The sequence below is a fragment of the Amaranthus tricolor genome, chromosome 7, assembly GCF_026212465.1.
Source record: "Amaranthus tricolor cultivar Red isolate AtriRed21 chromosome 7, ASM2621246v1, whole genome shotgun sequence".
Taxonomy (NCBI): Eukaryota; Viridiplantae; Streptophyta; class Magnoliopsida; order Caryophyllales; family Amaranthaceae; genus Amaranthus; species Amaranthus tricolor.
The window spans coordinates 17662707-17672202 of NC_080053.1; the positions used below are offsets into that span (position 1 = coordinate 17662707).

At 35.4% G+C, this 9496-nt stretch overlaps 1 protein-coding gene across 2 annotated transcripts; it reads left to right on the top strand.

Moving 5' to 3' along the window:
• Positions 1 to 6412: 6412 nt before the first annotated feature.
• LOC130817868 (wall-associated receptor kinase-like 6) lies at positions 6413 to 9496 on the top strand. 2 transcript variants are annotated; one of them, XM_057683825.1, is made up of 4 exons: positions 6413 to 6635; positions 6729 to 7632; positions 7734 to 7844; positions 8021 to 9496. In XM_057683825.1, exons 1-4 carry the CDS (start codon positions 6633 to 6635, stop codon positions 9220 to 9222), a joined length of 2220 nt encoding a protein of 739 aa, XP_057539808.1. In that variant the 5' UTR covers positions 6413 to 6632; the 3' UTR covers positions 9223 to 9496. The 2 variants fall into 2 exon arrangements, with proteins under 2 accessions (XP_057539808.1, XP_057539807.1); XM_057683824.1 differs by having other exon boundaries at positions 6413 to 7632.

Genomic DNA, 9496 nt, shown 5'->3' on the forward strand with positions numbered 1-9496 from the left:
GACTATAGTTGTGGTGATGAGGATGAATATGAGGATGATTCTGATTTGTTTTCAGAAAATGTAGTTTATGGTCTTGATGATGTGTTTATAGGTGATGATGAGATTAGATTGATAGTAGATAAGGAGGTTGATGAAGAAAACAATAGAGACATATACTTTAATGATGATGAACTGGAGTCTGATGATGATGATTTGGGTGCATTGAATGATGATGAGGAAGGTATATGCAGCTATCCTACATTCAATCTTGAGGTTGATTTCAAGGGTAAGATCAATTTATCTTAAGGCCTTAAGTTTCCTTCGACATATGTGTTTAGAAAAGCACTAAGGTACCATGCTATTGAATGTGGTTACAATTATTATTACCTGGATAATGGTAGAAGTAGGATCAGTGTGTATTGCTACAATAGATGCGATTGCATGAAATCGAAAGCTAGAATTGTGAACTGTGCTTGTGGGAAGGAGAAGAAGTGTTATTTTAAGGTTCATGCTGTGAAGTTGAAAGATGAGGAGACACTTCAAATAAGGAGTTATTTTCCCAAGCACACTTGTGGTCACCAACACCAAAATAACAAAGTCATTGCTTTGTATTTAGCTGAGAAATAGATAGAGGATTGGAGGGAAAATCCAAATTGGGAATTAAAGGCATTTAAGAAACGGGTTAACAGAGAGTTAGGTTGAGAGTATAGCAGGGTGTGGGATTATGCGGAAGCAATAAGGAGGTTTAATCCAGGAAGCACTGCAATCGTGAAATGCATTGGAATAGACACACCCCCACCCTTGTTCCAAAGGATGTATATATGCTTGCCAGCATGTAAGGAGGGTTTGTTGCTGGCTGTAGGCCTATTATAGGTGTTGATGGGGCACATTTGAAGGGACAATTCCCTGGGGTTTTGTTGACTTCTATAGGTAAAGATGGGAACAATAACATCTTCCCCGTTGCATGGGCTGTGGTCGAAACAGAAAACGTAGAAACTTGGACTTGGTTTCTAAATCTCCTCGTAGAAGACCTTAGGTCGGTTAGTCCATCGAGTAGTTGGGTACAAGCAGGATGTGAAGATTTCACCTTCATTAGCGATAGGCAAAAGGTATGAACGTAATTACTTGTTAACACATATCTTGTTTCAATTGTAACTAATGCTATAACCCTAATACTAATTTGTGGATAATGTACGGTTTGGTTAAAGCTTTGAACTCAGTGATTCCTGAAGCTGAAACTAGATTCTGCTGTAGGCATATATGGAGTAACTTCAAGATCAAGTTCCTTGGAGAGTTGTTCAAACAACACTTTTGGAGAGCAGCAAGAGCTTACAACAAGGTATGGAATCAAGTATACAATTAAATATTTGAGATCATGTCAAACTAATTAGTAACAATTTACCTTTACAGTTTCATTTTGATAGAGAAATGAATGAAATAAAGAATATTTCTATTGAAGCATATGAATATCTAGCTGCTATTCCTACTAAACACTGGTCTAGGCATGCTTTTTCTAGTAGGAGTAAGTCTGGGATGTTGTTAAATAATTGTTGTGAGGTATTCAATAATGTGTTAGTAGAAGCAAGGGGGAAGCCTATAATTTCTCTAATGGAGTGGATTAAGAGATATGTGATGCAAAGAAGTGCAGCCAAAAGGGAAGGGCTGAGTAACTTTAAAGGTGTGTTGATGCCAAGTATCACCAAAATGATTGAATAAAATGCAAAGGAAATATATGGTTTAAGGGTAATCCCAGTGGATGTGTCTGAGTTTGAGGTGGATGATGATGAAGAATCTTACGTTGTAAACTTGGCCAACAAGACTTGCCATTGTGGAAGTTGGAACCTTATTGGGATCCCTTGTAAACATGCCATGGCTTGTATTGTTCTTAGAAATTTAGATGCCAACGAATTTATCCATGAGGCGTATCTTGTAGAAACGTATGCAAAGACATATGATCCAAAGTTTTATGGTATGCCAGGACACAAAATGTGGCCGACAACCACTTTAGCCAAACCACTTCCTCCACCATTTCGAAAGATGTCTGGAAGGCCTAAAATGAGGAAAAGAAAGAAGGAAGCCGATGAAGGTAAAGGAGGTAAGAAGCCTGTATGTACTGTTAGAGAATTCAAGCAACGGAGATGTGGTAATTGTGGTGACCTAGGTCACTACAAAAAAGGCTGCAAGAATCCACCCAAACCACCACCAACAAAGATCAAGTCAAAGGGTGGAAGGCCTAAAATGGGATCTTCTTCTACTCAACAGTCCACACCAAATGATGTGCCTTGCTCCAGTAGTCAACAACAAACGCAAACTGCAACAGCTGCATCTAATTCATGTGTAATGGTTCAAAATAGTCAAATATAGAGCTGTATAAGTAATTTACTGTTGAATGTAATGTGTTGAACTTAGAATGTACTGTGTTGAACTATATGTAAGCAACTCAGTATATGAACTGAGAATGTACTCTGTTTTATTAATTTACTATGTTGAATTAAGTAAATGTTATGTTGTGTATGGGTAAAATGTTGTGTTGTGCAGGAATTAGTAAATTTGTTAATTGCAGCAAACTCAATGTGTTTTGTATGCTGCTGTATGTACATCTTGATTAGTGCAGGAGGAGTTTTGAGTCAGTGCAGCAATCTTGAGAACTGAGTATTGTGTTTAAGTTTTATTGGATGAGTGTCTGTTTTGAGAAGTGAGAACTGAGTGCTGAAGAGCATTCTTGAGATGGCTACTGAACTTGATTAGTGATGAAAATCTGATCTGTTGTTTAAGATCAGTGTTGAGATGGCTACTGAACTTGATTAGTGATGAAAATCTGATCTGTTGTTTAAGATCAGTGTTGAGATGGGTATTGTATATGTATGTTTCATTGGTGCTGAAATTCAGTTTTGAAACACATTGAAATGCCTACTGAAGTTGATTAGTGTTGAAAATCAGTTTTGAATCAGTTTTGAGTATGCTGAAGTTGATTGGTAATGCAGTATTACAGAGACATTGAATCAATGTTGAAAATCAGTGCTGCAAATCAGTTCACCAAAATGATTGAGTACACTGAAGTTCATTAGTGCAGCAAGCATTAGTGCAAGTTGCTTAGTTTTGAATCAGTGCTGAAATATAGATTTAAAACACATTGAAAAGGCTACTGAAATTCATTGGTGCAGTAAGCATTAGTGCAAGTTGATTAGTTTTGAATCAGTGCTACAAAATGATTGAGTACACTGAAACTCATTAGTGCAGCAAGCATTAGTGCAAGTTGCTTAGTTTTACAACAAACAACAAACATCAAACAACAATACCAAAAGAGCAATCAAATAGACAAAATAAAAAGACATTTCATTCCTCATAATCATTTTACAAAAGAAATCATCCTTCCATTGCATACCGAAATCACTTACACAAATTCTTAAATAGGTCATAAACTTCAGTTACTAGCCTTGATTAAAACAACCAACAACAACAAAAAAACAAAAGAAAAACCCTAATACAAAGCTTGTAATCTGATTTCCATGCTTCCTCTCATTCATCCATTTCTTCTTAATCCTTTTAATTTCTGAAATTGCTTGTTCCTTTTCATGTTCCAAGCAACAAACCCTTGATGTCAAAATCTTGATTTCGGTTGCTAATTGTCGCTTGTCCTCAACAAGTTTGTTAGTAACTTCTCTTTGCCAAACAGTCATTTCAGGTTCATCAGTCCATTTAAACTTTTTGCATCCCCTCCAATTTGTATCAGGATTATAAAAAACGCAAGTCTTAAACCTTCTTCCAGGATTTTCCTTGGTCCATGAAACCCTCCTCGCAAAGGGATCTCCACACCCACATTTTTCAGGTATCGAATTTTCGGTTGAAGAAGAAGAAGACATTACTAATTAATTGAAAAAAATTGGGTTCTTTGAATGATTTAGGGATTGGAAATCAAGGAGAAAGAAAGAAAGGAGAAACACCAATAAAGAAGAATGATTTAGGGTTTTTCGAATGAACAAGGAGCAGCAAATGACTGAAACAGGTTGAAATGAAGAAGAAGAATAGGTTTATAAAGTCACGTGATTGTCACGTGACAGTCAACGGTTAAATTAAACGGTCAAAGGGTAAAAACCGTTATAAGGTAGTGTTTTGCAAAAAATTTTACATAAGGTAGTTTTTTACAAAAGGGGTATAGAATAGGTAGTTTCTTATAATTTTCTCAAAAGAATAAAATAAAAAATTGTCTACAAGCATGTATTCCAATAGTTTTTCACGTATTAGAATTGATTGGATGAAGTATTTGTAGGTGTGGAGCACCACTATCGCAATCTTCAAGCACCACCTCCTTCTTTATCTTTTTACTTCTTCACAACTACCACCATAGTTGCTAGAAAAAAATGAAGAAAATGTGAAAAAATTAAATAAAAACTAGAGTAGAGAATATAACCTATAACAATTGCAACCAATAATTTAAAAATGAAAGAATAAAGAAAAAACAATTGATGCATATGAAACAAGGAAGACAACAGAGTTGAAGCAAATAAGAAATAGGTCGAAGACTTTAAAGCAAACACATAAAACTAATTAAAATTGTATTTGAGTTAGAGAGTGAAGTTGGCCTAATTTGAATAAAAACCCAATAGATAGAAGCCGCATATATGCGGTGGTTGCATAGGAGTTTTTGTCATTAAAATATGTAATCACAAAAGCATCGTTGTTGGCAAATAGAAAGTCTTCTCATAATTCATACTTTCTTCGTTCCATTATACTTGCTACGTTTGACTTTTTATGCAATTTAATATGTTATTTTAATTATTTGTATATTGAACTAAACACATCTAAATCTAAAAATTATAAAATGTTAATATTATGAAATTATACGATTAAACGATTTAAATAAGATCTCACTTAACTATATTTTTTCTTACACGTTAACCGCAATATATAAAATAAGCTTGAACGATGAATAATGCTTATTACCGTAATGTAGCGAGTACAACCAAACAATCCATCACGAACCATAACAATATGTCAAATGTCAAAAACAACAAAACATATAGAAAGAAATTATGACGATTTGATAATGATCTTTACCCAAGTACTTTTAGTTACCGGTCCAAGGCACTCATAGAGAAATTATTATCTCGCACAATACTTTGGGATTTTAGTGAATTACAGTTAAAGATACAATGGACGACAAAAAAAATATAAAGCACTATGAATTCCCTAAAGATAAAGTATGTTCAAAGGTGAACAACAATATTAGAATATGTATGGACAACAATTTATAACTTTTTTGACCATACAACTTGTGTTTTTGACAAAATGAATTAGATTTAATGATTTCATCCCTTGTCACTCTATAGTTAGAGTTCATCTCTCATCACTCTTTATATAGAATGTCACATATATGTAAACAAGTGAAATTCCACATGAACAAACAAGTTTATCTATTGGTTTCTCACTTCATGCATCCATTAGTTTAGCACAACTAGAGAATTATTTGAATTATCTTAAATACATCTAAATAACCAACATAAACTTAGTTTATTCACAAGATATTAAAAGCTAATAGAAAAAGGTCATGAGTTTATTCAATCCAATTCACCTCTAATTTAATTTTAAGTGAGTGATTGGCGTTAGGTGTGAGCGCGATCTCTATTTCCACTATACTAAAGGCATGATAGAGCATATAATATATCGTAGAGGTTTCATAAATCGGCTTAAACTTGTAAGTTTTGTGCTGCTACAGCAAAATTAAAAGGACATAAGGAGTGCTATAATAGATAAATATAACAATATACAGAGTAATATTTTTCTGCTAGATGTGTTTTAAATAAAAGTAAAGCACAACTTGAGATGAATAGCCTTTAAACCTTCAATTGAATGTCTCATGCCTCTTATATTCACAGAAAAAAGCACACCAATTCATCCCCATGTGTAAGAGAAACAATAAGTCACTTTAGAGAGGTGTTTTTTCAATACATTGTTCATAACATAATTGTACTAGATGAATCAAAATTGTTTACAAACAAGAAATATCGTAAAAACGCGAATTTTATTAGGGTGAACTTTGCACCCCCACGAAACTGGTCGCACCATGCGCGTTTGTTCCTTTTGCGCGCACCTCGCGAGTCCCTGAGTTTGGTTGTACCACACAAACCACTCGCTTCATTAGGGTGAATTTGTACAATAATTCTCTATGTCAAATCCTTCAGTTTCTGACTTGTATTGCAGTTTGAGGTTCTGCTGACTACCTAAATATACTTCCAAGTTCCAACTACCATATGTTGTCAATAAAAGTGGCTTATAGTTCTCTAGGCTCTATTTATCTTTTATTTCCGTTAATGACCAACTTGATAAATGGTGACAAATGGGTAGCTTTTCATTTTGCTTTGACCATTAGTCATCATATTGTGATAAGCTTTCAATATAATGACACTTTGAATCACAAATTGGTTGTCGAATTGTCGTAATGGTAAAGTCACTATTTTCATAACTAAAAGATCGAGAGTTCAAACACTATTAAATTTTTTGTTTATGAGAAAAATCAAGTAAATTTGACTTGTTCAGAGGCTGTTCACAACTCTTGGAGAAAGGTCTTCAAACTGACTTATCAATTATGATGTGAAAGGGGCATGAACTAGTTTTTTAAAAACCATTGAATCAGTAACAGTGCAAACAAGCTTATGGTCAGGTCAGCCTTACTCTACTCAATTAGAGCCAGAAAGAACTTATTTTGCAAATACTTTATAATGATCTTACTTGTGTTGCTTCTGCTTCAGCTCGAATCAAATCCATGGCTAGCAACTGCAATCAGTATTTCAAAACCTGGTTGTCTAGATCACTGTGGTGAAGTGAACATTCCATACCCTTTTGGAGTTGGAACCGATTGCTACTATGACAAATGGTATGAGATCATTTGCAATACTTCAAAACCATTCTTGCGTCGCTTCAATCTTGAGGTATTGGATATTAACTGGCCAGGAAGATACCCCAGGACAGATCCAAGGTGGAATTATTTTGGCGCAAATGATAGAAAATTACTTGTAAATACCCTTCCTAAAAGTTTTTGTAGAAACCACAGTAGTGCAACGGACGGTGTCATCATGGAGCCAGTTCACAGTATCAACTTTCATGGGAGTCCATACCGATTTTCTAGCTGGTTGAATGTTTTTATGGTGGAGGGGTGTGGCGAAAGTGAGGTTTTGCAGAATAGGAGTGGAGGTATTATAGCTGGGTGTGCTTCAGTTTGTTCTAATCAAGGTGTAATGATGAACATGACTGATTGCTATGGTGTTGGATGTTGCCAAGCCTCACTCTTATCATCTCCAACACATGAGTACCTTCAAAAACAAAGAGGCCTTGAATTTTATCAGATATCTCTTGATCAGGCAGGACAGGTGAGTACCATGACAAATAAGACTTGTGACATATATGCAGCTTTGATTGCAAGCGATTCGGTGAAGAAGTTATCTGGTAAATTATCAAAACTAGAAGCATTTAGCACAGTACTAGAGTGGTATGCTTATTCCATAAACTACAATATGTTGAATCCGAGTTATAAAAATGTCAGTTGTTACGAATCACAGAGTGAGTACGAATCATTGAGTGATTTTAATAGTGATATAAAATGTTTCTGTGGTTCTACATACGAAGGAAACCCCTATCTTCCGTATGGATGCCAAGGTAAATACCGGAATTACTTTATTTGATCAATTTTTGATGATGTTATTCGTTTCCCTATTGTATTCGTTCTAAATAAACGAATTCATTTCTTTTTGTCTAAGGGGTGGAAGAATGTCACAGATGTAAACATGGATGTTCTTTAAATGACACTACACAGACCTTCAATTATTACTGTGAAATGAATCCACTACTAAAACGTGCATCAATTATTGGTAAGTACTTCAGAAGCAGACTGCGAAGTTGTATTTTGTGCGTAGCGTGCAGTGATTTGTTATGGGATAACTTGCTCTCATGCTGGGACAGTTTTCCTGAGATCAGCACAACCACAGGTTTTGAACTGTGTAAATTAAAACCAAGTTTTTCTTATGTTACACATTGATGATTGCAGGATTCAGCACAGGAGCAGGATTTATCCTTTTGGTTTTAGGTTCCTATTGGCTATATATATATGTAAAGAGAAGAAGAGAGATTAAAGAAAAAGCCAAGTACTTCAAGAGAAATGGTGGTTTATTATTGCAACAACAAATGAATTCACACGAAGGTGTTGTTGAGAAAACTAAAATCTTTACAATAGATGAGTTGGAGAAAGCTACTGATCAGTTCAATGAAAACAGAATACTTGGCCAAGGAGGCCAAGGTACAGTCTACAAAGGTATGTTAATGGACGGAAGGATTGTCGCCATTAAGAGATCGAAAAAAGTTGACGAGAGCCAGTTAGAACAGTTTATCAATGAAGTTGTTATTCTTTCCCAACTTAATCATCGAAACGTGGTAAATTTGTTGGGTTGCTGTTTAGAGACTGAAGTCCCTTTGCTTGTCTACGAGTTCATCCCAAATGGAACACTTTATCAGCATATCCATAGTGAGATCGAAGATTTTCATGTCTCTTGGAAAATGCGCTTACAAATTGCTGCAGAATCAGCTATTGCTTTAGCTTACCTTCACTCATATTCGTCTGCTCCTATTTATCACAGAGATATCAAATCATCCAATATACTTTTGGATGACAAGTATAGAGCAAAAATATCAGATTTTGGGACTTCAAAAGCCATTACAATTGAGCAAACTCATGTGACTACAATCGTTTTAGGCACATATGGCTATTTGGATCCGGAGTATTTTCAATCAAACCAATTCACTGAGAAAAGCGATGTTTACAGCTTTGGGGTAGTTCTTGTTGAGCTTATAACAGGGAAGAAGCCAATTTGCCCCACCAAAGACGGAGGATGGATCAGCTTAGCAGTTGAATTTCTTTCCCACATGGAAAGTTCTCCTCTATCTGATATCACCGATGCTCGAATTGCAGATGAGGGCAAGGAAGAGGAGTTCGCGGCTGTTGCTAACCTTGCAAGACGTTGTTTGGAAATGAAAGGGAAACAACGACCTACAATGAAAGAAATTTCTGTACTTCTTGATGGGATCAGGTCTAATCATGTCCCTAATCTCAAAGAACTTCCCCCAGCTAAAAACAAGCAAGCTGTTACGGAGTTATTCAACACACAGAACAGTCCTTTCAGTATAGAGACGTTCTTTTCTGATGAGGGTGCCTCTGGTTCCATAGAAGTCCAACCGCTTATGATCGACATCTGAAAAATTAAACCGGAGGTTGTGTCATTCAACGTAATGAAGCTCTTATCCTTAAACACATGTTTTTCTTCGTAATTTTCAATCCCCCCATAATTTAAAAAAAAAAAAAAGATTTAGAGAAGGATATGTATATTCATAAATATTATCATGCCAATAACCAAAGTGGTCGTTAAAATATAGGACTCGATCTTATATCGAGTATTGTACAAGTTAAAACTTATAGCACTTGTCTGATCGTAAAACTGGTGTTTGCAGTTTGTAGACACTTAGCTTGTGA

Coding starts and splice junctions, on each gene's coding strand:
- LOC130817868 (XM_057683824.1), top strand. CDS start 6,633: ATGGTCAGGTCAGCCTTACTCTACTCAATTAGAGCCAGAAAGAACTTA. Junction 7,633..7,733: donor TCTTCCGTATGGATGCCAAG/GTAAATACCGGA, acceptor TTTTTGTCTAAG/GGGTGGAAGAATGTCACAGA. Junction 7,845..8,020: donor AAAACGTGCATCAATTATTG/GTAAGTACTTCA, acceptor TGATGATTGCAG/GATTCAGCACAGGAGCAGGA.